The 27,177-nt window shown below is 44.5% G+C and overlaps 4 protein-coding genes across 4 annotated transcripts; 3 read left to right on the forward strand and 1 right to left on the reverse strand.

Moving 5' to 3' along the window:
- Positions 1-2,435: 2,435 nt before the first annotated feature.
- LOC124670259 (NDR1/HIN1-like protein 26) lies at positions 2,436-3,125 on the forward strand. Its single transcript, XM_047206753.1, has one exon. It carries the CDS (start codon positions 2,436-2,438, stop codon positions 3,042-3,044), a length of 609 nt encoding a protein of 202 aa, XP_047062709.1. The 3' UTR covers positions 3,045-3,125.
- Positions 3,126-4,557: 1,432 nt separating this feature from the next.
- On the reverse strand, positions 4,558-9,998 carry LOC124675342 (glycerol-3-phosphate acyltransferase 9-like). Its single transcript, XM_047211414.1, has 12 exons — positions 9,874-9,998; positions 9,694-9,751; positions 8,584-8,702; positions 7,695-7,794; positions 6,696-6,791; positions 6,194-6,290; positions 6,012-6,099; positions 5,849-5,945; positions 5,372-5,457; positions 5,163-5,282; positions 4,973-5,071; positions 4,558-4,859 (listed from the first exon to the last, which is right to left on the reverse strand). Exons 1-12 carry the CDS (start codon positions 9,957-9,959, stop codon positions 4,811-4,813), a joined length of 1,095 nt encoding a protein of 364 aa, XP_047067370.1. The 5' UTR covers positions 9,960-9,998; the 3' UTR covers positions 4,558-4,810.
- A 271-nt stretch (positions 9,999-10,269) lies between these two features.
- Positions 10,270-14,744, forward strand: LOC124670045 (pre-rRNA-processing protein ESF1-like). The gene is made up of 7 exons (XM_047206563.1): positions 10,270-10,887; positions 11,043-11,159; positions 12,340-12,638; positions 12,941-13,103; positions 13,328-13,456; positions 13,693-14,393; positions 14,498-14,744. The coding sequence occupies exons 1-7, from the start codon at positions 10,270-10,272 to the stop codon at positions 14,742-14,744; spliced, it is 2,274 nt and encodes a 757-aa protein (XP_047062519.1).
- A 627-nt stretch (positions 14,745-15,371) lies between these two features.
- On the forward strand, positions 15,372-16,664 carry LOC124674321 (aspartic proteinase nepenthesin-1-like). Its single transcript, XM_047210357.1, has 2 exons — positions 15,372-15,683; positions 16,029-16,664. Exons 1-2 carry the CDS (start codon positions 15,372-15,374, stop codon positions 16,662-16,664), a joined length of 948 nt encoding a protein of 315 aa, XP_047066313.1.
- Positions 16,665-27,177: the final 10,513 nt, after the last annotated feature.

Here is a 27,177-nt window from a genome sequence, read left to right on the forward strand (position 1 = left end):
TTACGGGCCTAGGGGAATGCATCTTGTATTCGTTTGCTAATTGCGGGGTTGCCGGAGTGACAGAAACCTAAACCCCCGTTGGTATATCGATGCAGGAGGGATCGCAGGATCTCAGAGTTTAAGGCTGTGGTTAGATTTATTCTTAATTACTTTCTTGTAGTTGCGGATGCTTGCAAAGGGTATAATCACAAGTATGTATTTAGTCCTAGGAAGGGCGGTACATTAGCATAGGTTCACCCACACAACACTTATCATAACAATGAAGATTATTTAGCCGTATGTAGCGAAAGCACTAGACTAAAATCCCATGTGTCCTCGAGAACGTTTGGTCATTATAAGTAAACAAACCGGCTTGTCCTTTGTGCTAAAAAGGATTGGGCCACTCGCTGCAATTATTTCTCTCGTACTTTACATACTCGTACTTTATTCAACTGTTACATCAAAACCCCCGAATACTTGTCTCGTGAGCATTTACAAGTGAATCCTTCATCGAAACTGCTTGTCAACACCTTCTGCTCCTCGTTGGGATCGACATTCTTACTTATCGAAGATACTACGATACACCCCCTATACTTGTGGGTCATCAATGCCACAAAATAATACACTATGTTTATTTTTAGATCAAATGGCTGCTTTCATATTAATCACCAACATCACTCTCCAAAAAATCCAACACCAGGGGAGTGCCCAACTAGGTTTTTCAAAGCTTATTTGTCCATCATCCATAGCTAACATATGTGCAACCTCATTGCATGATGGTCGCACACACCCACTAATTAAATAATAAGAAATAGCTAACTGAGTGACTGATCTAATGTTTTCCTCAGACGAAACACCAAATCTCGTCCACTAAAACTTCAGATCTAACATCTACAAGCAAGAACATACCGAATCCGATAGCATACGCTCCAAGTACCCACCAAATAATACGAATTTCAAGCACCTAGTACCTCGATCTAAAGGAGGGGAAGAATTTACCTCGCATGATTCATAGTACTGATGTGGTTCGTAAATGGCCTCACTCTCCTTATACATAACCTTCTTCTCCGCAAGGTCTGTCCAGATCAGTCACGGGCACCACCAACGTTCTTCCCATTCACATCCACAGCGCCGAGATCCACTCCTGCTCTGCCCTCCAAATCCACATCCGTCGCCGCTTTGGACTTATCCATTGCCGGATATGCGCCTCTTTCTTGAAGAAAGTTAAATGGGAGGGAGGAGAGGGAGGGATCGAGCGGAGGTATCTAGGGTTTCTTCCACTGCTTTTTGCTAGAAAGGGGGATGAGGCGAGGAAAGAGAAAGAGATGGGCCAAAGAGGGATTTTATAGGTGTGTCCACTTGTGAGTACGTGTGGACCATGTCTTTTTCTTTTTTTTCCATGAGACGCGTGCCCTCTCTCTCCTTCCCTTTCTCCCCGCGGGTGCGGTGACACGGCGATGGTGACGGCAGCGTACGAATATGAAAGGGATACATGCCACACGCGTACAAACGGGCCGGGCAGGGCCTGCACGATGGGTTCTGAGTGGGTTGGTACTACCGAGAAGAGGCTACAATTACCATCCTACCCCTAATCGCGATCTAATCACAGCCGTCATTGTGTTTCCACACAAGACAATGTTTCAGGTTGGGAGTTTATGGAAGCACAAGCCTTAATATATCCCCTTTAGAAAAAAAAAATATCGGTGTCTTGCTTCCTCGTGAAGATGGAGTTCAGCTATGTTTCTGCATGAAAGCTTCTGCATGAAAGCGAGCATGAACTTGGGTTGCGCCCCGTTCACAAGGACGCCTTCCATGGATATGCAATAAGATCTTTAGAGCAGGATATACAGAAATTCCTCGTCCCAAAAGTGGAGCACCAGATTAACAGTGACATCTGTAAGTTAATTTAGGTGACTTCTAAGTTCGAACTAACGATTCCAACGGATAAGTTTTAGAGCATCATTTCCCTTTGAGTTTGCCCGAAGACGAAGTTTCGTCAGTTGTTCTTCCCATATCCGCAGGAACCTTAAGCCAACAATTCAAGAATAAGTTACTCAGACTAAGAACGGAAGAATATATGCTGCCTTTTACAGGCAGCAGAACCACATTATGAGTACATTTACAGGAAAACGATGCGGGAGAATGATACAACCGCGAAAGAGAGAGAGAAAAAAATCCATAAACAAAAGAACGGAGGGATCGCCAGTCAGCTTAAACATTCGGTTTCACTTTCCAGCAAACTCTGTGAGGTCTCGTAGCTAGCATGAGAATCAATATCCAGAGTACGTACACTCCTCATGGCGTGCTAGCATCTCTCATCTCTGCGCAAGGCAAGAATATTACTGCCTTCTACACCGCGACATGCATGCCGAATGAACCTATAAAATGTCACACGCAAACACACGCATCACGTACACCACCACCACTCTATCGCGACCACGACAGCTAGCACAGCCATGCCGCGGAACTACCGTCTGCCGATGTACAACCGGCAGAGCCCGGCGATCCGGTGCCTCAACTTCCTGTGCGCGGTGCTGCTCACGCTCGTCCTCGTCGCCGGCGTCATCCTCTTCGTGCTCTGGCTCAGCCTCCGCCCGCACCGCCCCAAGTTCTCCCTCGTCGACTTCTCCATCCCCAACCTCAACCGCCAGTCGGGCGCCGTCAACCTTCCGGTGAAGTTCACCGTCAACGAGCACAACCCCAACCAGAAGATCGGCATCCACTTCGACAAGGTCGACGGCTCTGTCTACTACGGCGACGAGCTCATCGCGTCGGGCCCCGCCGTGAGCCCGTTCTACCAGCAGCCCAAGAGCGACACGCCGTTGCAGGGGGAGCTCTCCGCGTCCGGGCCGACGCCCACAGACCCGGCGTGGCCGCGGTTCGCCGCAGAGGTCGGGGCCGGGAGCGTCGGCCTGCGCCTGGTGCTAACCTCAACGGTTCAGTTCCAGGTGAAGCTGTGGGACACGAGGGAGCACCACATGAAGGTGGACTGCGAGTTCAGGGTCGGCGGGGACGGCAGTCTCCTGCAGGAGTACAAGAATACGCCCTGCAAGCTCTACTTCTAGTGGACCATTCAAGCATCCTCTCCTATTTTCCCCCTCCCATTTATTTCTCTTGGTTCTTGGATGAATTGCTTTTAGTCTATTTTTATACTCCATCCATCCCATGAAAGTTGTCCCATGATACATTCAAATTTTGACAAATCTCAGACAACTTTCATAGAGCGGAAGGAGTATTTGGGTTCATGTTGCTATTGGTTTTTCTTTTTCTATCCCCGATGATCACATATATGTATTGGAGACTCTACATTTTATAAACTCTGGCCGATTGTTGTATGCAAGTGTGAAGCATGTGAGAATTGGAATGGTACTGAAATTTGTTCTCGGAATTTCTTGTAAAAATTGGAGAATCATTAATAGTAGTATCGAATATTACCTCCATCCTAAAACTTAAGCCTTATATTTAGAAAGTCAAACTACGTCAAGTTTAATCAAATTTTTATCAAAATCATTAACATGCAAAATACAAAATTAATATCATTAGATAGATAGTAAAATAGATTTTCATATGCTATCTACAAAATATTATATTTATTGACAGATTTTAAAAGTTTGGTCAAACTTTAATTGATTTAACTTTTTTTAAAATATAAGGTTTAAGCTTTAGGATGAAGGTAATAGTAAATATTATGGAATATGTTAGCAGCCAATTGGTCAACTCACTGAAATCACCCACGGACACACAAATTCACTAGCTACATAGAGTAACAAGCATGAAAGGGTATGTGGAATTAGAGCCGAGGTGGGAGAAGAAACCGCCACCATTCTTTCGATGCGAAAAACTCTTTTTACAGTTGCCGGTTCTTGGATGACTTGATTATAATCTATTTTTATATTTGGGTTGGGTTGCTACCCGTGATTTTTTTGTATCCCTGATGTTTACATGTATGTATGGGGTTTCGGGTTCCATTGAACCCAGGTCCCAGACACACATTTTCAGTATTGGGGACTCCACATTTTATAAACTCACCACCTATCGTTGTATGCAAAGTGTGAAGCATGTGAGAATTGAAAGGGTACTAGAATTGTTCCAAAGTTTCTTGTAAAAATTTGCCAATCATTAATAATAAGTAGCATTGAATATAGTAAAGATGATGGAATATAGTTCATAAAATTTTCAAGCCAGCTATTTGGACTGCAAGCACGCTCCAGGTTCAGTGCAAAGCATGTAATCCCTCCGTCTAAAAAAAGGTGTCTCACTTTTATCCAGATATAGATGCATATAGATGCATTTTAATTAGAGATACATCCATATCTAATAAAATTGAGACACCTATTTTTGGTCGGAGAAGTATCTATTTTAAAATATATAGTATTGCTTACATGCTTTCACCGATGTTGTACCTCTAGTTTCTTGCAATTTTGCCCAAGCATCTAAGTGTACAAACACGAACTTTACCTTCTTTCACCACTTTATTTCTCGGTGATGTAATCCAGCTGTACCTCTTGCTTAGCAAACAAAAAGGTTAAATCAACAATCACAGGTTCAACGACATGACAATGATCAGTTCCAATTGTCTGAATGAAGAGCAAGGCAAATATCAATACAGCATCACCTGTCAGAATACCAATGCTTACGTGTTGACACTAACGGATCACAAGATGCTAAAAGATATATAGCCACACGTACATGCAATAGTTGTTTCTTGCCAGGTACACGCAGTCCTAATTCTGGCCAAACTGAACAAATTTACAGCAAAACTGCGGTGGTCATTTCCACATGCACCAGATCCCACAAAGCCCAAACGGATTACAAGGCAGCTAACACCTATTTAGTTCTCCTCCAGTCTCCTCAACACAGATTCTGCAAACATGCGCTGCCTGAAAATTGAGAAGCTTGTGAGAAATCATGTAAACTTAAAAATGGTTAACCGGATAGGTTGACCAATTCAACTCATGTATTTTCATGAGAGAGGCAGAAAGATTTGACGCACTTCTCCTCAGTGTGTTTTGGGCTAGGGCGGTTGTGTTTCAGATAGCCATCCCATGGAACCTTCTTAAGACCAGCTCGAGCAGCTATCATGTCCCTTACTCTGTACAAAGCATTGCATTGAGTATACGAAGTTATGCTTTCTGATCCTTGGTATGTTGTAGAAAATGGAATATTATCCAAACTTATGCTACCTTTCAGTAAATTCTATCGATGTCTCTCCTTCCCTGAGATACTGAGGTTCCAAGAACCAGACATCACAAACAACAGCCCACGATGTCATAAGACGACCCAAGTGACTTGTAAAAGATTGCCTGGTAAACATTTCAAGTGGAGTAATACGTGAAAAAAAAAGGTATAAGTGTGAAGAAAGCAAATTCATATAGTAGTTTTGTTTCCTTACTTCTTACTATTCCAGAAGGCGTCAACAAATATTTTATTATATTTGATAGCTATTGGACATACAGCAGAGCCAAGTTCAAAAGCACCCTGAAAAATACAAACAAAGAAACAATTCAATTTCATGCTTAGCATGCATCAAGAACCAAAAATGTCTAAGTATATGTCATGCAACACATGACTGATTTCCCTCATCTGCTTTAACCATATCGTGTACAGAGTGAAAGGAAAAGTTTGTTTATTCATTTTCTTTTTTCTGAACAGTAACAAGCCTTAATAATTTGCTTTATATGCAGAGAACACTGGTATCATCTAATATATAGCTAAAAAAAGGATGGTATATTGATACCATATGTATGATCAGTGCAGTATCTGCAAAGAATGGAATTCCAGATTCTGTCTGGATTAAACTTTCCATATTTAAGACTATTCAAAGCCATTTATATGGCCACTGATTTTTTTTTTGGGTCTACAACTATACCTTCTTGAACATCACACTGTACTGATTATTGACACAAGTTCCTTCTGGGAAAATCAAGAGCGGATTGTTGTCTGGATGTTGCACATGGTCCCGTAACCTGATAAGAAAATATCACTGTAAAAAATATTTTCTAAAACAGAGAGTTGCAAACCGAATATCTTACTTTCTTCCAACTACTTCACGGTCCTTGAGATCATTACGGTTAAACCAGATGCAACCCACACTTTCCAATATAGTCTTCTGAATAAATCCTACAAATTAGAGGAGAAATATTGAATAAATAAACATTCAAGATTGAAAAATAAATAAAACTAGAACATATGTTTCTGAACAACAGGAACTGACCAACCCATCCGGGATGCTTTTGCATGATAACAGCAAATGCTGTCATCTGCTCCAGAATAATGAAATCTATCATCGATGTATGGTTTGCAACAAATACCTGTCGAATTACAATATTGTTGCAAGGGTATCAATCATATTCAGAATTTTATAGCAATATAAAGGAAGCAATGGTACTTATATACAAGAACAATGTGGACCTACAGATATAGTTCTAAATAAAATTATGTGGACACATTCAGACTGTAAACCATCTAAAGTAAAAATTCAAGATAATAATATGTCATAGAGCACGTATGTTCCATAATCAGAAGAATGCAATGGAGATGACATCTTGTGGCTTTGTGATAACTTTCCATGTGAAAATTTCATGGGAACAACCCTTTAGTTTAACATCTATTATGTACCTCAAAAGTGTGGGTGGTTACACTTCTCTGTAGTGTTTGTACACAAGCACAACCATACTAGTAGCTCAGACATGAGTATGAACAAGACAAAAGGTAACCTGATAAGGTCGTGAGCTTGGGCGTGGTCCATGGTACTTAATAACTCCAGTCCAAGAAGCAACAAAAACACTGCACATCATTTCAACCAGCTTCCTCTGCACAAAGTTCAAAACAAAACTCATAACCCAAGAAATTTTTAACAAACATCACACTAAAAGAATTGGCCAAAAAAATAGAACTATCAGGGAACTAGAAAACTGAGTAAGTTATGAAAATTACATAGCACCATAAAAGTTGCTAAAGAGATATTAGTTACTACAGTAAGATACAGTGGCTAGAGGAGTAACAGTGTCAGGCAGGACCAAACAACTGAATCTAAATCCTAGTTAACTCAAAAAGCTTTTAAAGATGATCTCACAAGTTAGCTTTACCTTTACTAGGCTTCTAACATATAACCATAATAAGCTAACATACAGCAAAAGCATAAGACACATCCATATTGATTACCTGTAGGAGCTTAACCCCTATAAGACATCGAGAAAAGGATTAACTGATGGTGTGCTAATTATTGTTATGCTTATGTAATATGTATTCACTAGGGAAAGGGAACAGTCTCAGTCGCTAAAATTCAGCAACAAAACCCATATCACCCAATGCTGGATAATAAAACTTGTAATAGTTTGCTGTTATTTCATTGTTCCATTAAGACTTGAGGTGAACTGGTGTACTGATTTACCACATGCTCCAACAAACCCTAAGAACCATGGACATGAATGCTCATCCATACATACACAAAGCCATATAATCACCACCATTAACCAAGAGTTCAGTTAAGGCTGTGCCAGAACCGTCAGGGGTAATATAAACAAAATAGGGATGTGCACTGATGTCTTTTGGTCTTGTATTCTGCCTCCTAGGAGGATGTAAACAACTATCTATCTTTTCAATGAAATGAAACGCAAAGGTCCTTTGCGTTTTCTCGAAAAAAAAATATAAACAAAATATGCACATATCCATATACAGAGATGACCCAGATACATCAAAATAAAATAGCTCACCTCTATTTTACGTTTTATCTTACTTTTCCCTTTCATTAGGAAATGCACGGGGAAAAAGGCAGCAAAGAAGGCCAGCCATCCTAATAGAAGTGTTAAGGCCCTGGTACATAATTGAGTTATCAGATGACTGAGATTCGATGTTTACAAAGAAATCAATGAAAGCAGGAGATGCAGTGGATGAATTAATTGTTAGTAGTACACTATTAGCATATATACAGAAGTATAGAGAAGACCAATGTTTCTCTGCCCAATTGTACACAAAATCAAATTATTATTTCAAGTAAATATCTTTTACTGAAGTATTTTTAGAAAATTTTATAGCCTCAAAGGGAACAAAAAAACGTTATAGGCATCAAAAGGACAGATGTGATCTGCACATAAAACATGGCAATGATTTAGACCAACGGGTTTGTCAGGCACAAAAAACACTTGTAGTAGGATTCAAAATGTGTAAGGCCTAGTGGTGTAGTGCAGATTATATGATCCACACCGCAAAAAGAAAATGCAAACTCTGAAACATCAATATTAATAAGAAATATAACAAGTCAACCCAAAAGGAGGACGTCACATCTTTTTAGTACAAAGTGGATTTTTGGGGTGGGCTACTGATTTGCATATTACTGACAAGCCATAATGGGAATTGTTCAACACAGTTCCAGTTAAGCACGCCATGGGAACACTATTTCCATGACCATCTACAATTCTACAAGTGATGTCATTTTGGGCAAAAGCCTTCAAGGGATTTCCAATCTATGTCGACAACAAATCAACAGTGCAGGATAACCGAAGTGCTCGTATTCAAAGAGGAAAAAGAAAACGGAACATTTCAGATAAGAATTAGCAATATCCCAGAGCTCAATGTGAAGTTCAGACCATAAGACTCAAGTACCTCAGCGGAAACAGTAGTCCGTATCTTATGACTACTCCCAAGCACCATAATGGGAACAAATAAATGTTCCAGTTCCATGGCTCTGGAGAATTTGACTTGAAGCAACGTGTGAATGAATCCTGCATAAGTGCAAACACAAGCAATGTCATAACAAGACACTTGAACAGGTAAAAAGAATCATAAGGATGATGATTTAAGTTAAGCCCATAGACCAACTAAAGACGCATACACAAAGTGATCCATGAGACAGGACATAAAGATGTTAGAGCTTTAACTTTCAGAAACAAGGATAGGGCTAGGTAGAGGAATTGGTGATCAGGCGCCACAGAGAGGTACCATGGTTAGAGCTGGAGAGACCAAGAGAGGGGGAGATAAAAAGGGGCTGGGCAAGTAAAAGGATAATTTCCTTGTAATCTTTACTGATCTCAAACCATGGGTCACTCCCTCATAACATAAAAGGTGGCCTTACAATTTAGACTCAGACTGAACAAGAATAGGACTCTTTTATTTGAATAGAAGCTGGACCATTATTACAGTAACATATAGTTCCGTCATCAACAGGAACTATTTCCTAATTTGAAAACCTGCCGTGACTCTAAACAGCTTTGGATTCCTCTTACACAGCTGCAGCTCCTGGAGTTAGGCATGTTTGGCCTCACATAAAAGAAGATACAGCGAAATTAAGCCATAAAGACAAAAAATGCGCCGCGCATACAAATCATGTGCACCTCAGAAAACAGGTAATTCATGTTCAAACTTCAAAGCATTTCAAGGCTACACAAAATATGCTCAAGTTCATTTCCATGAGGGACAGGAACCAAATTACTTAGACAAATGTTCAATGTTCCATTTTACAATTAAGCGATCGATAAGTTAACCCTCAAGGTCCTCAAGAGGCCTTAATTTAAGAGAGGAATCTACACTTACATGCCTTTCCACCAAATTGAGAAGGCAAAATAGGCTAGTTTTCTCATTGTGCTGAACCTTGCAGATCATAATAAGCCTAGAAAGGACTACTAACCGCGTACCTTCTCACATGAAGGTCATCTACTAACCCGAAAGATGCATACAACAGAGGAGGTAAAAGAAAAAAACACAGAAACCACTCACATCGACGATGGCACCCGCCGCCTCGGTGAGCACCGGCGAGATGTCCAGCAGATCGCGCCTGCAGAAGGGACCCAAACGCCTCAAAATCTAGCTCGAATCGAGGATTGAGCCACACTAGGGTTGCGAGATCGGGAAGCAAGCAAGAGGGGGAGAGAGAGACAGGGGCTAGGGCTGTATTACAGGGTGAGGCTCCTGGGGGGTTCCTGCGGGGGCGAGTCCGAGGGGAGGTAGTCGTCGAGGTTGGGCGCGTACAGCGACGACGCCATGTCCTCCCAGCGGCCGACGCCGGCGAGACGACGGCGACGGCGACGGCGACACCGCCGAGGAAGGATTCGTGGTGGGGCGAGAGGGAGGGACGCAGCAGGTGAGATTGGGTGTAATGGGGCCCGAACCGAGTGAATGTGATACTATCTCCTCGCGAACATGGGCCATACCACAAGTTAATTGGGCCGGATCATTTGGCCCATTACCCTCTGTAGCCCATCTCGGCCACTTACGATCAATTAAATCCAGGTTACTCGACAGTCGACACACTTGCATCTCCTCGCCGCCACCGCACCGCACGTCCCTGCCGCCATGGCACCAGCCAACTCCGTCAACCTCGATGCTGCAAAGAAGGGCAAGAGATCCAACTCCAAGGATGAGAGAAATCAAAGCAATAATAAGCACGAACTTCGTACCGCCGACGAGGCCAAGCGCAAGCACGAGGACGGGCAGGAGGGGAAGGAGCACGGCAAGAAGCCCAGGAGGGAGAAGAAGGCTACAGGGACAGGGGCTGGTGCGGGTGCGGGTGAGGTGAAGCGGGGAGACGGGAAGATGAGGCGGGCGATGGAGGACGAGCGATTCGCGCCGGCGCGGACCGACCCGAGGTTCCGGCCGATGCGGCGGAAAGACGCGAAGGTGGCCCTCGACTCGAGGTTTAGCAGCATGCTCACGGACCTGATGTTCGCTTCGTCGGAGGCGCCGGTGGACAAGCGCGGCAGGCGCCGCAAGAAGGGCGCCAGGGAGAACCCCCTGCTGCATTGTTACCTCGACCGAGATGAAGGGATTGAGAAGGAGAAGGGAAACAAGGAGGACAGGAAGCTGACTCATGAAGAGGGAGATGATGATCTGGAAGAAGAGGATGGGCAAGATGAAGAACAGAGTTCTAGTAGCGATGACGAGGAGGAGGAGGGTGTGGGGGACGATCACCAGGTGATGTTTCCCTTCCGATTATGTCATCTTGTACTAAATTTCCCTTGATTACCTTTCTCTGCTAAATAAAGCAGCCTTGTCCATTTTCCTGTGTCATTATTGATAATTCATATGCTAGTGATCAGGTCTGGCTCCTTGACTTCTTAATTTTGCAGAACTCTCTTGGCAATGACATTTCTCATTACTTGATGGCGAGGCATGATGATACACCTATGATTGACAAGGAAACTCACAGGCTTGCTGTTGCTAATATGGACTGGAATCATATCAAGGTGGGTGCCAATTCAAATTTCTTTTACCTTGAGAAGTATCCGTCTGCCTGAAAAGTACAGCCATGTTCAAAAGGCAATTTATTATTTTAGTTTCTTGAGAATCACCTTAAAAGGATGTGTTTGAGGCCAACTTGTTTGTTTTCTGCGAGGTTAATATGCATCTCTTTGTTTTTGCATCTGTATGTTGATTACAGACTTATATAAGACCTCTAGGGTTGCTTGGGTCGCAATTTTTAAAATAGATGCTGGTAAAACAGTAGTATTTCTGAAAAAAAAACTATGTTATGTTGCTAGTTTGTTAGGTTGAAGTACGATGCATAAATTTATGCTTTTTGGATTGAAGAAGTTTTGTTTTCTTATCATTCAGTTGAGAACAGGTAAAATATTTAGCAGTAAAATTCGCATTCAGGATTAAGAACAAATCTGAAGTGATGTCAAATTACTAGGTTCTTTGGTCCAGATATCTGCATATAATGATGACATGTATGTACAGTTTAAAATGACCATATCCATCTATACCCAAATCACAGCAGCCATCATCATCTATTTGTGCCTTAGGTGCTAATAGGAGGAGCTTCTAAGATTTTACAGCTGTGGAACAAATCACATTCAGGATATCTGCAAATCGATGTGGCTTGCACTTATAATGCTCTTGTAGCAGAGTTGTGTGCACTAAGGCAATGGTGGAGGCATAAAGACAAATTGGCAGGAATTATCCATTCTACTAAACAAATGGTTGATTGGTTATTTGGCATTAACCTTGTGTTGTTAACGAGCTCTTTTGAACCTTGAAACTTTCATATCTCACGCCATAACATGAGTGCAAACTTGCCCCTAAAGGCCTCTTTGGGTAAGGGACCTAAATTTGAACCCTTACAATGGAACTAAATCCGAAATTTTTCCAAAGCAATATCCATCACTCAAGCACACACGTAATGATTTTTTTTTTTGCATTTAAATGTGTTCATTGTTTGTTCGGTCAAAGCACTTTCTGTGATTTCTTCAGCAATCCAAGAAAATATTTTGATACGTATTAGTCCAAATTTAACTGAATGAAATCCTGTTTTTGCTGAACTGAAGATCCAAACAATGTAACAAACCCCTTGCCATTTAGAATTTTTGTTGCTCATATAAACTCCTCTCTGGCTTCTTGAGTTCAATTGGTTTGCCCTTTCAACAGGCGGTGGACTTGTATATGGTCATGAAATCTTGTATACCAAAAGGTGGGCGAGTTCTATCAGTGACAATATATCCAACAGAATTTGGACTGAAGTGTATGGACATTGAGACAACTCAAGGACCTTCTGCTCTTCTTGGTGCCAATGGCGATGATGTTGGTGGGGAATGCAATAAAAACGAAAATGAAGACGATGATGGCAATGACGATGATGGCAACGACGATGATGGTGAAGAAGATAGTGACCCTGACTCTGAGACTGAGAACAATAAGCTCCGTAATTATGAGCTAAACAGACTGAGGTTAGCAACAAATTATAGAGATACCTTTGCTGATTATCATCTTGTTTTTTTTTTGTCTGGGACTTACTGAGAAGAGTTTGAATGTTTTTTTTTAAATAGTCCATAATCTTGACATTGGTAATTAAAATATGAAAATTTTCCGATTCTGTGTAGATGTAACTACGGCGGCTTACATGTTTGAGATTGTGTGCATATGTCCAAAGCCTTGTCTATCTATCTTTCATATTTACCATATGAAAATGTTACTACTCGCCAAGGGATTGCCGTTCTGCTCTCTGATGATTATATTGATCTTGCTGTAGGTACTACTATGCAGTTGTGGTGTGTGATTCCAGTGCAACTGCAGATCACCTGTACACGACTCTTGATGGTACTGAGTTAATGAAAACTGCAAATGTGTTTGATTTGCGGTTCATTCCTGACTCTATGGAGTTCAAACATCCTGCTCATGATGTAGCTACAGAGGTATCATACTTGAATAGATCATATTTGCATCCATATTTGTTGGTGGACTTATTGAACTGTTGGCACTTGGCAGCAACAAAGTTTCTCTTCTTAAGTAGTGTCTGATTACATTATGTTTCTTTCCATATCGCTTTTAAAATATATGATTCATCCTGGCACAACTTGCCCTTCACTTGTGCTAAAAGACTTTTTTTCAGTTTGTTAACTTGTTTGGCTTCATGCAGGAACCTCCGAATTACAAGGAGCCTGATTTTGAGACTCCTGCTTTGCAACGTAGAAAAGTTAAGCTCACCTGGGATGATGATGAACCAGATCGTAAGAAGATCTTGGGGCGGAAGTTCAAAGAGGATCAGGTCGAGCTCATTTTGTTTGCTAACGTAACACTGAAAAATCAGTTTCTCGTGAACTTTATAAATTGTCAACGAAGAAAACCCCACTGTCAAGATAAGCATTCTGCACTATTGAATAATAAAGGGGGAAATACAGTGTAATCGTAGACTCTTGTATTTGTTCTAACATAGTTGACTGTTATCTTCATGTCTTGTCCTGCATTTTTCCATCTTTGACGTCCTCTATTTTACTGTTGCAGTTAGATGGCATTCGTGTATATTTAGCAGGCAGTGACAGCGCATCAGACACTGATGTAGACGATTCTGGTGATGAGTCCCTGACAAATGGTGTAGCAAAAATAAAGTTAACAAATAAGGAACGGTTGGCTCGTTTACAACCAGGAGATAAATCTGATGAGGAACAAACTGATGACCAGGACATGGAGATAATATTCAACACAGAGCTCGAGGACCTCAGCAAACGTGTCCTTGAGAGAAAGAGCACCAAGACGAAGACTGTCTGGGAGATGCACCAAGAAAAAATGAAGGAGAAGCGGAAAGCTAGGAAGAGGTTGTCAAAGGATGATGATGACTATAGCGACGAAGATAGTGCTGATGAAAAGGATGATTTCTTTGATGATGAGAAGTCTGATGAAGAAGCTAAGCCAATCAAGAAACAGAAGTTGAAGGCCAGAGGTAAAGGAAATGGCAAGTTTCCAGAGAAACATTTTGAGCGTGAAGCAACTAGAGAAGAGTTGGAGCTCTTGGTTGCTGCTGACCAGGATGCAGCTAATGTTGCAAAGGGTTATAACATAAAACGCAAAAGTAAAAATGGCAAAAGGGGCAAGGATTCGGTCACGGACAAACTTCCTGAAATCGATCTTAGCAAGGACCCGAGGTTCGAGGACATGTTCACATCTCATCTGTATGCATTGGATCCTACTAATCCCCAGTACAAGAGGTACCACCAGCTTCCATAATCATCAGTTCCCTGTCCTGGTACTGTATAATCTGCTTGACCTCCATATTGTTAATTTATGCCGACTATGAAATGGTTTTGTACAGGAGCGCCACCTTCATGCGAAAACAGCATAGGAAGAAGGATGCGCATGCGGGCACATTGGATAATGAACCACCTGCGGAGGAACCATCTCTGGAAAATACAATGCCACCTTATAATGCATCTGCTAAGGACGCCAATCAGAAACATGTTGGGGCGTCCACGGAGAAACTGCAGATGCTTACTGCTGTCAAATCTCTCAAGAGGAACCTTACTGCGTTCAAAAAAAAAGTAAGCATGAGTGACCGATAGAGAAGAGTTTTGTTCGCCTCGATTCATTCTTCATGATATGACTCAAAATCAACACCCATCCGACTTTCCTTTTTATTCCATGACGAGGGTTTATGCCGCACTAAAGTATCTAGACTTGTTATTTATGCGTGCCATCTTAATGGCATTCCTTTCATTTTTGGGATGTTGACAGTAGATGGATCCACTTAATAAATTAGTATATGAAAAAGTTAGCTGATGTAAATGATCCGTGCATCCACCGACCATTTTGAATTTTTAGGAGTATATGCATTGCGTCAATGAGCACATAACCATCAAGCTGGCGTGTTGGATAAGCCCCACAGAAAAGAAGAAAAGTCTGCAGCGAATATGTGTACAAACATTCTAATAAAAAAAACCCTACGACTAAACATAATGGCAGCCAAAACGGTATAAGGAACAGGCATCAAAACGGCCTGGCCAAAAGTCGTGAATGCTCCACAAGCTACGTACGTGTACATTTCGTGGGCAAGTTCTCAGCAGCGATGAAACCTGGGAAGCTGCCATTGTTGTTCAAAATGTTAACTTCATTTAGATTTAGTTGCATCCAAAAGCATTTCCAAAACTAACCAAACAAAAGAGAAGCGAACAAAAAACTATACATCTGACATGGCGTCCACAGCTCTAGCCGTTCTCACGTTTGCAGTATTCATCCGCACGTTCCCGCCGATAACTTGCGCAATCCACAATCATGGTTTCCGCGGCTCCCTCACCCGCGTGCACAAACACTCCAGCAACTACTCCGCCGCGGTGCACCGCGACACGCGCCGCCTCGCTTTCCTCGCGCCGCCTCCAACGACGAGCCCCGCCATTGCCCTCCAGGCGCTGGCCGAGAACGGCGTCGGAGCGTACCACGTGAGCCTCTCCATCGGCACGCCGCCGCTCGCCTTCCCGGCAATCCTCGACACCGGCAGCGACCTGGTCTGGACGCAGTGCGCGCCGTGCACCGAGTGCTTCGCGCAGCCCACGCCGCTGTACGACCCGGCGACCTCCTCCACCTTCTCCACCCTCCCGTGCGCGAGCCCGCTCTGCCGGTCCCTGCCGAGCCCCTTCCGCCGCGCGTGCAACGCCAGCGACGGCTGCGCCTACGACTACCGCTACGTCGCCGGCTTCACCGCCGGGCGCCTCGCCGCGGAGACGCTCGCCATCGGCGACGCCTCGTTCCGCGACGTCGCCTTCGGGTGCAGCACGGCGAACGGCGGATACATGGACGGCGCGTCCGGCATCCTGGGGCTCGGGCGCGGCCCGCTCTCCCTCGTGTCCCAGCTCGGCGTCGCCCGGTTCTCCTACTGCCTCCGCTCCGACGCCGGCGCCAGCCCGATACTGTTCGGCTCCCTGGCGAACGTGACGACAGGCGAGGGCGTTCAGTCCACGCCGCTCGTCCGGAACCCCGCGGTGCCGGTGCCGCGCGCCCCGTACTACTACGTGAACCTCACCGGCGTCAGGGTCGGCGCGGCGGACCTCCCGGTCACGCCCGCCACGTTCGGGTTCACGAGCACCGGCGCGGGCGGCGTGATCGTCGACTCCGGCACGACGTTCTCGTACATTGCCAAAGCAGGCTACGCGATGCTGGAGCGGGCGTTCCTGTCGCAGACGGCCGGCCTGCTGACGAGAGTGAGCGGCGCGCCGTTCGACTTCGACCTGTGCTTCGAGGCTGCCGACGTCGACGCCGTGTCCGTGCCTAGTCTAGTGCTGAGCTTCGCGGGCGGCGCCGAGTACTCGGTGCCGCGGCGGAGCTACTTCGACGCCGTGGACGAGGAAGGCCGCGTGGCGTGCTTGCTGGTGCTCCCGACGGGGGGCGTGTCCGTCATAGGCAACGTCATGCAGATGGACCTGCATTTGCTCTATGATCTCGACGGCGGCACCATGTCCTTCGCGCCGGCCGATTGTGCTACTATCTGACGGAATTGCATACATTTGGGATTCCATGAAGTTTCGATCATTGCCGTGTGTATATGTGTATACAGTTCTCGTAAAAAAATCCTACCCTGTACTCAGTTAATCGGGAGTACAGTTTATTTCTTTTTGATGGAATTACGTCTGGGATTCCATTACGTTTCGATCATTGCCGGAGTACAGTTTCTTCCTTTCGTCAGAAATTTACCCTGTACAGTTTTTTTTTCCTTCGAGAAATCCCTGTACCATGTGTCTCACGGCCAGGCGCGTGTGCGACTCACGGCCAGGCGCTCGTGCGACTCGGGCGACCGTCGAGGCGACGGTGGGGCCGTCGCCCCGCGCCGCCGCCTGCGACCGGAGGAGCGGCCCCGCGGACGGCGCACCGGGGCACTCCGCAGCCTGCCCGGAACCGCTTCGCCGTGCTTGCTGCTCTTGAGGACGAAGCCACCGCCGACCCACAGGTTTCCCTCTCACCGCCCCCTTCCCCCTCGCCCTCCCCCACTCTGTTCGCCTCCTTCCTCGACCTCGCCTGCGCTGGAGTTTCCCGCTCCTCGCCGCGCCGCTCGGTTCCGCCGGCAGCATCAACGGCGCAAACCCCCTCGCCGGCGAGATCTGTTCCTCCGCCGTGGAGAAATGAGGTTTTCCCCCGCTTCCGTCGCGTGGGAGCGCGGGAGCCCAGATCTGCGCCAACTTCGGCACGGATCGGCCCCCTCAGCCTCCTCCGGGTGGAGTGCTAGTGGGTGCGCTGGTCATCCCGCTGCCGGCCGTCGCTCCTTCCCCGCCGCTAGCTGACGAGGGGTCGCCGGGGATAGGGTTTGTACGCCCCGCTCGATCCCACGGTGGGCCTGGCTGGTCAGGTTTCCCTGGGCCGAGACGGCCCAACCCAGGAAGGGCCTGGTGGGGCGAGGCCCATTTCAGCCTCTCACCGCTCGGATGCGCGCCACGTGGCCCAGGGGCAAAGTGTGACGGCCTGGATGGACAGTCCCGGGGATAGGGTTCCCTCGGACATTTCTACCCCTCCGCCGCCGTTACTTAAGTGGATGTGGATCCCCTCCAGAACCCTAGATCCAGATCTAGGTTTCCCTGCGCCCCCTCACGACGTTCGCCGCAATCGTAAACACGCCAAGCTCCTCTCCCTCTCCACCGACCCCTTCTCCGGCGAACCTCGTCGTCGCCTGCTGACCATGGACCGCGACCGCGATCGCGACCGCTCCAACCAAAACAAGCGCTCCTTCGGAGACATGGACAACGGCTTCTCCAGAGACCGTGACTACGACCTTCGCCAAAGGCTCGAGAAGGAGCAAGCTGAGTAGCACCGCCAACAGCGCCACTATGACCGCGACCGGGCAAGCTCCTCCGGCTGGCGTCAAGGGGACGATCAGCTGCCTCCTCGCCCTCCCCCTCCTCCCCCGGCTCCGCGGGGGCGCGACCAAGGTCGGGGAGCACAGAAGAAGACCTCCTCCAGGGCGGCTCGGGCGCAGCATGGAGCGGGGCCCTCCTTCCCGGGCTCGAGCTCTCCCGCGGCGACTACTGCTGCCTCCGCGGGGGCGGAGGCGGCCCGTATCACCTGCTACAATTGCGGGAACCAAGGGCACATGCAATCGGAGTGCAAGTCAGAAGCTTTCTGTGTCAACTGCAGTAAATCGGGCCACCCCACGGCAATGTGGGCGTTGTTCTCCAAAGGGCCGGACCCGCACTGGGCGGGGTTCGGAGGCCAACAACAAGGTTTCTTCTGCTGCGAAGTCCCGGAGGAGGAGCTCTACCAGCCTGTTGCCAACGCCGCTCTTATCATCCTGGAGAATGGCAGCCTGCGTGAAGAACAGCTCGAGGAGGAACTAAAAGATCTTGTGGAGGAAAACTGGGCCTGGCAAGTTTGCAAGATCAGCGAATCTAACTTTTTTGTGGTGTTCCCGTCCAAGGAAAGCCTCCGTATGGTGATCCGTGGCGGAGGCATCACTCTCCCGGCGTGCAAGATCAAGGCGATTGTCACGGTCCCCTCGGGCGACCCCATGGCCGTGGAGCGCCTCCAAGAGACCTGGGTTCGTCTCCACTGGGTGCCTCCGCCTCTCAGACACGCTGATAGACTCCTCCCGAGCACCAGAGAGGTTGGGCGCCCCATTGGTGTGGATGCAGACTCGCTCGCCCACCCCTCCAACCCCATCCGCATGTCCTTCGGCTGCCGTGCTCCTGCTCTCCTGCCAAGCTCCGTCACACTCTTCGTCAACATGGAAGGATTCAAGATCCGTGTGGTTCCAGAAGCTACCAACGTTGACGGCTCTCCGCCGCTTGTCCCGCCCCCCTCTCAAAGCAAAGACAGAGAAGAAGAAATGGATGAGGACCTGGAGGAAACTGATGATGATAGATGAGACGGCCGCAGGGGCCGTCACGCACCCAAGGAACGTACCACCTCGCAATCTTCTCCGACCGGAGGCAAGGCCGGCCCTGCCCGCAAGTCTGTGCCTGCTGCTGGACAAGACACGATGCGACAAGCCCCCCTCCTCCCAGCTACGACCTTTTCTCAATATGGCACCAACCTAACTCAGCAGGGAGACATCTTCCCCATCGTCGCCAAGATCCCGAATTCTACAGCGGCGACCCCACACCCCACCCCTTATTTGGAGAAGACTGAGCATATCTCTCCCTCTGTCCTTTCGCCTGAAGACTCTAACAAGGATGAAACCTCTTACGTGACCCCTGGGAAAGCCAAGTCGCTCGGCGAGGAGGATCAGCGGGCCATTGGGTGGCAGAGCCCCCTCTCGGTGACGTCGGAAACCTCGGAGGAGCTCCGTGCGCGGGAAAAGAGAAGCAAGAATAACCAGCACCGTCCTTCCAAGATCCTCGCCAAGGAACTAGCTATCGCCACCCACCTACAGTTTGATTCGGTTGAGGAGAAGGAAGATGCCACGATTGCAGCCCTAGGCCTCCACCAAGCTCCGGCCATCCAGGACAACTCCACAGTGTTGCCACTGGCGGATGAAGATCCTATCCCGGCGCTGGGAGCGCCGGTCACGCGGGGACCAAGAAGCAAGAGCGCCACTCCCTCTGAGGCGCTGCGCAAGAGTGCGCGTGGATCGGGCCTCACGGAGGGATCGGTGCTGGAAAGGGCGGTGCGCCTCGCCAACGACAAAGACGCGCCCTGATGACCCACAAGTATAGGGGATCGCAATAGTCTTCGAGGGAAGTAAAACCCAATTTATTGATTCGACACAAGGGGAGACAAAGAATACTTGAAAGCCTTAACATCGGAATTGTCAATTCAGCTGCACCTGGAAACAGACTTGCTCGCAAGAGTTTATCAGTAGTAACAGTTTTATTGCAGTAGCAGTAGTGAAATAACAGCAGCAAGTAACAAAGACAGTAGTAGTGATTATAGTAAACAGCAGGATTAAAATACTGTAGGCACAGGGATGGATGAACGGGCGTTGCATGGATGAGAGAAACTCATGTAACAATCAAGCAGGCATTTGCAGATAATAATAAAACGGTGTCCAAGTACTAATCAATCAATAGGCATGTGTTCCATATTTAGTCGTACGTGCTCGCAATGAGAAACTTGCACAACATCTTTTGTTCTACCAACCGGTGGCAGCCGGGCCTCTAGGGAATCTACTGGAAATTAAAGTGCTCCTTTTAATAGAGCACCGGAGCAAAGCATTAACACTCCGTGAACACATGTGATCCTCATATCACCGCCTTCCCCTTCGGTTGTCCCAATTTCTGTCACTTTGGGGCCTCGGGTTCCGGACAACAATATGTGTATACAATTTGCAGGTAAGATCATAAAGCAATGAATATCATCATGAATTGATAACATGTTCAGATCTGAGATCATGGCACTCGGGCCCTAGTGACAAGCATTAAGCATAACAAGTTGCAACAATATCATAAAAGTACCAATTACGGACACTAGGCACTATGCCCTAACAATCTTATGCTATTACATGACCAATCTCATCCAATCCCTACCATCCCCTTCAGCCTACAGCGGGGGAATTACTCACACATGGATGGGGGAAACATGGCTGGTCGATGGAGAGGCGTCGGTGGTGATGATGGCGATGATCTCCTCCAATTCCCCGTCCGGCGGAGTGCCAGAACGGAGTTTCTGGTCCCGAGACGGAGTTTCGCGACGGTGGCGGCGTACTGGATGGTTTCTGGCGATTTCTTCTAACCCCCGTGCATTTTTTAGGTCGAAGGCATTAAGTAGTCCGAAGGAGGGCATCGGGGGCCAGCCGAGGCGGCCACACAATAGGGCGGCGCGCCCCCCTCCTGGGCCGCGCCGGCCTAGTGTGTGGGGCCCTCGGGCCTCCACCTGGCTTGCCCTTCTGGCTCCGTCAATCTTCTGGAAAAATAGGACCTTTCGCATAAATTCCGAGGATTTTCCTGAAAGTTAGATTTCTGCACAAAAATGAGACACCAGAGCAATTCTGCTGAAAACAGCGTTAGTCCGTGTTAGTTGCATTCAAAATACACAAATTAGAGGCAAAACTATAGCAAAAGTGTTCGGGAAAGTAGATACGTTTTGGACGTATCAACTCCCCCCAAGCTTAGCTTATTGCTTGTCCTCAAGCAATTCAGTTAACAACTGAGTGCGATAAAAGAACTTTTACGAACACATTTGTTCATATGATGTAAATATTCTCATGATATGGCAAGCACTTAAGAAGTTCATAATAAGATACATGCAAATAAAATCATCTAATAGCTATGTCAATCATGGAAAAGGTACCAACAAACTAATAATGAGCATCATGAATCATATCTATCAGCAGGATTGCAATGTTCATAGAATGATATGATAAAGTGGTATTTCGCTTGCCCGTATTTGTACAGCAAAACATAAATGCTCGGGCACCTTTGAAGTTCATGGAAAGACTGGAAGTAGAGGTTATCAAAGATTAAAGCATCAAAGTTATACCACAGTTAATCACATTTTGGGACAAGCATATTATACTAAGAATGACAGTTGTGCTCTCAAGAAAGTGCTCAAAGAAAGGATGGAGACTCAATGTAAAAGTAAAACATTGACCCTTCGCAGAGGAAAGCAGGGATTAACATGTGCTAGAGCTTTTCATTTGTAAAACCGGAGTAAAATTATTTTGAGAGGTGTTTGTTGTTGTCAATGAATGATAATGGGTACTCTAACTACCTCGTCAACCAGACTTTCAAGAGCGGCTCCCATGAAGGACGTTATCTCTACCAGCAAGGTAAATCATCCCTCTTCTCTTTTGTTTACACACGCACTTTAGTTTTATTATGGATGACACTCCCCCAACCTTTGCTTACACAAGCCATGGCTAACCGAATCCTCGGGTGCCTTCCAACAATCTCATACCATGGAGGAGTGTCTATTTGCAATTTAAGTTGCTTACTGATAAATCAGGGCAAAACATGTGAAGAGAATTATTAATGAAAGTTGATTAATTGGGGCTGGGAACCCCGCTGCCAGCTCTTTTTGCAAAATTATTGGATAAGCGGATGTGCCACTAGTCCATTATGAAAGTCTGTCAGAAGTAAATGACAAGATTGAAAGATAAACACCACATATTTCCTCATGAGCTATAAAACATTGACACAAATTGAGAAGCATTTTGAAGGTTTAAAGGTAGCACATGAGAATTTACTTGGAATGGTTTGAAATGCCATGCATAGGTATTTATGGTGGACACTCTGGAATAACTTGGTTTTCAGGTGTTTGGAAGCACGAGCAGCGTTCTCGCTCAATACAAGTGAAGGCTAGCAATAGACTGGGAAGCGACAATCAAGAGAGCAGTAGCTGTCATAATCATGCTTGCGACAAAATAAATTAACGGAGGCATAAAAGTGATACAAGAACTCTGAGGTAAAGTAAATCATCAAGGCTTAATTGACATTTTGTTCAATCATATGCATGCGTGAGCATGTGCCAAGTTGATTCAAGAGAATTATTCAGAGGAGGATACCACAATGTCATACCTATCTATGAATAAAGCAATGCAAGCAAATATTTATGACATGCTACTCATATTAATAAATTGGAGCTAATCATGAGAGATCATGAACTACTAGACTTTCTTAAATGACATATACCTCACATGAACCAACTAAGCATGCTCACATGGATGAGTATATGTACAAAAATGAAAACAAATAGAGTTCATACCAGCCTCTCACCACAATCGGATCGTCGTATATCGTCATTATTGCCTTTTCACTTGTGTAGCTTGAATAATATGGAATGAAAACCACGCTCCAGCCACCGAAGACCATTGAACTCATAATGAACTTTACAAAACCAAAGAAGAACAGCAAATATTTTTGGTGTTTTCGAATTAGAAACAAGAACAAAGGGAAACAAGCAAACAAAGCAAAATCTTTTTGGATTTTCTTATAGCAAACCAACGATAGCAAACAAAGCAAAATAAAAGCAAGAAACCAAAATAAACAAGTGGTGAAGAGAAACAATAGAAATATTTTTGGTCTTTTTGTGTTTTAGGAAAGAAACAAAGCAAAAACAAGAAAAACTAGAAGAGTCACATAAACACAAAGCAGCAGAAATTCGTCAAACTTGACAGCAGTACAGTAATCGATTTTTAAGAAATCCTTCCGCTGCTCAGCTCGAAAAGTGTTCAACTAATGAAAGTTATATAACAAACTGGGGAACTTGCACAAAAATTGGCTTCGTAAAATAACGTCCTGGCTATTTTTGAGAATTTTTTTGGTATCAGTCCAGAATCTGTTTTCAATCAGCACTTCCCCAAATATCATCTCCCTCTTATTAGAAAACCACTTAAGGAGCTAAACAAGTATGTACAAGTATCTAGCAACTATAATATGCAAAGAATGAGTGATGCCGGTATACCTCCCCCCAAGCTTAGGCTTTTGGCCTAAGTGGAGATCAATCTAAAGCATCTTGCAAAACAAGTAGTGCTACAGCAAGTAAAACAAGTGGAGGAATAAAGAAATGTTGTTTAGCTCCTCTATGCATATAAAATGAATTTGTTAACAAGGTTGATCAAGTCTTGCCACCAAATAAATTTTACATAGCATAAGAAGAAATAAACCTCAAATCAATCATGTTACCTTGTATTGTATTGATATGGATCCAATCACAAGAGTTTGATATTCTTCTTTAGGCTCATATATAGGACAATCAATGGTTCCCACTTTGATAGTTCTCACATTAGAAATTGTATTAACTCCACATGCTTTCTCAATCCTCTTGGGAAAATAAACGGTATGCTCCTTGTCATCGACATTGAAAGTAACTTTTCCTTTATTGCAATCAATAACAGCCCCTGCGGTGTTAAGAAAAGGTCTCCCAAGAATAATAGACATATTATCATCTTCAGGCATTTCCAACACAATAAAATCAGTTAATATCAAGCAGTTATTAGTAACTTGAACAGGAACATCCTCACATATACCGACAGGAATAACAGTAGAATTATCAGCCATTTGCAAAGATATATCAGTCGGTATCAACTTATCTAAATAAAGTCTCTTATAAAGAGAGAAAGGCATAACACTAACACCCGCTCCCAAATCACATAGAGCAGTTCTAACATAATTATTCTTAATAGAACAAGGATTAGTCGGAATACTTGGGTCGCCAAGCTTCTTTGGAACCTTACCATTGAAAGAGTAATTAGCAAGCATAGTGGAAATCTCCTCATTAGGAATTTTCCTTTTGTTAGTGACAATATCTTTCATATACTTTGAATAAGGAGGCAATTTAATAGCATCAGTCAAAGGTATTTGCAGGAATAAAGGTTTCATCCAATCACAGAATTTATTATAGTGTTCTTCTTCCTTTGATTTTAGTTTCTTAGCAGGAAAAGGCATTTGCTTTTGAACCCAAGGTTCTCTTTCATTACCATGTTTCTTAGCAATAAAATCTTCTTTAGTATACTTTTTATTTTTAGCATGCTTTTCAGGTTCTTCTTCAACCTCTTCTTTATCGAAGCATCATTCTTATCATTATCTTTATCATGTTCATTACCACTTTCAGTTTCAAGCATCGAAATAGAAATACTATTAGGATCATTAACAGGCTCAGAGGATTCTACAACAGTTTTATGTTTCTTTTTCTTTTTCTTAGATGGAGCACTAGTTTCAGTTCATTGAGAATCTTGTTCAATTCTTTTGGGTTGCCCTTCAGGATATAGAGGATCCTGGGTAGAAACACCGCCTCTAGTTGTTACTTCATAAGCATGCTTTTCTTTAGAATTATCTTTTAACAAGTCATTTTGCACTTTAGTGAGTTGATCAATTTGAGTTTGAACCATTTGAAAATGTTTAACAAGCATCCTAACATCATTGGAGGTTCTCTCCACAATACCATGCAATTCACCAATAGCTCGAGAATTTTCCATTAAATGATTCTCTACTCTCATATTGAAATTACTTTGCTTAACAATATAATTATCAAACTCATCTAAGCATTGAGCAGGAGGTTTTGAATATGGAATATCTTCTCTACTAAAGCGTTCAGGAGAGTGTACCTCAATCATGGATGAAGGGGGAGTGATCTTACATAAATCTTCTAATGGAGGTAAATTCTTCACATCTTCGGATTTAATACCCTTCTCTTTAAGAGATTTCTTGGCTTCCCTCATATCTTCATCATTTAATTTAATCATACCCCTCTTCTTCAATATTGGTGTCGGGGTTGGTTCAGTGTAGACCAATCATCATGATTCCAGCCTATTCTCGCGAATAATTCTTCAGCGTACGTCTGGAGTTCTTTTCCGAAAACACAACCAGCACAACTATCCAGGTATGCCCTAGACTCAATGGTTAGTCCACTATAAAATATATCAAGTAAATCATGCTTTTCCAAATCATGTTCAGGCCGAGCTCTAATAAGAGAGCAAAATCTAGCCCAAGCCTCAGGCAATTTCTCCCCATCTTCCTGATCAAAATTATAAATTCTCTGCAAAGAAATATGTTGAGCACTAGCAGGAAAGTATTTCCGGAAGAAAACATCAAGCAATTCTTTTGGACTATTAATAGAATCAGGTAGCAAACTATTATATTTTAGCATCATCCTTTAATGAGAAAGGGAAAATTTTAGCAACGAAATAAGTACGCTTCTTAACATCATCAGAAAACAAGCTACTAAGAGTAGATAGCTCAATCATGTGTTCTACAACACTTTCTTTTTCAGTACCACAAAAAGGTGTTTTCTCAACAATAGATATATGAGACAAATCAAGAGAAAAATCATAATCCTTATCCTTAATGTTTATAGGAGATGTGGCAAATTTAGGATCGAGAGACAGTTTATATCTAACGAGTATGTTGTGCAAGCAATTTTTTAATTTTTCTTGCATCGGTAGTAGCATTGCATTTATCAATAAAATCATCATCAAGTTCTACATAATCTTCATCAAGATCATCGCTAGAGTATTCAACGAGACTCGGGTGAATTAACAGGTGTAGCAGCATTTTTATTAGGAGTTTCAGTACTTTCAATTTGTCTAGACCTAGCAATTGTAGCATCTAGAAAAGATCCCAATGAACCACTATCATCAAGCACAGCAGAAGCATCATCAATATTATGAGATAATTTTCAGATCTAGCGAAGTACCAGCATGTGAAGCTTGTGGTGGTGAAACAAGTTTATCTATCACGAGATGGTGAATCAAGAGCAGCGAGAGGTACTCGAGTTGTACCTTTTCTTGTAGTGGATGGTAATATGGCGACTTTAGTATCGCGAGGTTTAGCCATGATGGAGAATTTGCAGCGAACAATATCAATCCAAGAGAACTTCCAAATAAAGCTATGCTCCCCGAGCAACGGCGCCGAGAAAATAGTCTTGATGACCCACAAGTATAGGGGATCGCAACAGTCTTCGAGGGAAGTAAAACCCAATTTATTGATTCGACACAAGGGGAGACAAAGAATACTTGAAAGCCTTAATGGCGGAGTTGTCAATTCAGCTGCACTGGAAACAGACTTGCTCGCAAGAGTTTATCGAGTAGTAACAGTTTTATAGCGATAGCGATAGTGAAATAACAGCGACGAGTAACAAAGACAGCAGTGGTGATTATAGTAAACAACAGGATTAAAATACTGTAGGCACAGGGATGGATGAACGGGCGTTGCATGGATGAGAGAAACTCATGTAACAATCAAGTACTAATCAATCAATAGGCATGTGTTCCATATTTAGTCGTACGTGCTCGCAATGAGAAACTTGCACAACATCTTTTGTCCTACCAGCCGGTGGCAGCCGGGCCTCTAGGGAATCTACTGGAAATTAAGGTACTCCTTTTAATAGAGCACCGGAGCAAAGCATTAACACTCCGTGAACACATGTGATCCTCATATCACCGCCTTCCCCTTCGGTTGTCCCAATTTCTGTCACTTTGGGGCCTCGGGTTCCGGACAACAATACGTGTATACAACTTGCAGGTAAGATCATAAAGCAATGAATATCATCATGAATTGATAACATGTTCAGATCTGAGATCATGGCACTCGGGCCCTAGTGACAAGCATTAAGCATAACAAGTTGCAACAATATCATAAAAGT

Source organism: Lolium rigidum, chromosome 7, assembly GCF_022539505.1.
Source record: "Lolium rigidum isolate FL_2022 chromosome 7, APGP_CSIRO_Lrig_0.1, whole genome shotgun sequence".
In the NCBI taxonomy this organism is placed as follows: Eukaryota; Viridiplantae; Streptophyta; class Magnoliopsida; order Poales; family Poaceae; genus Lolium; species Lolium rigidum.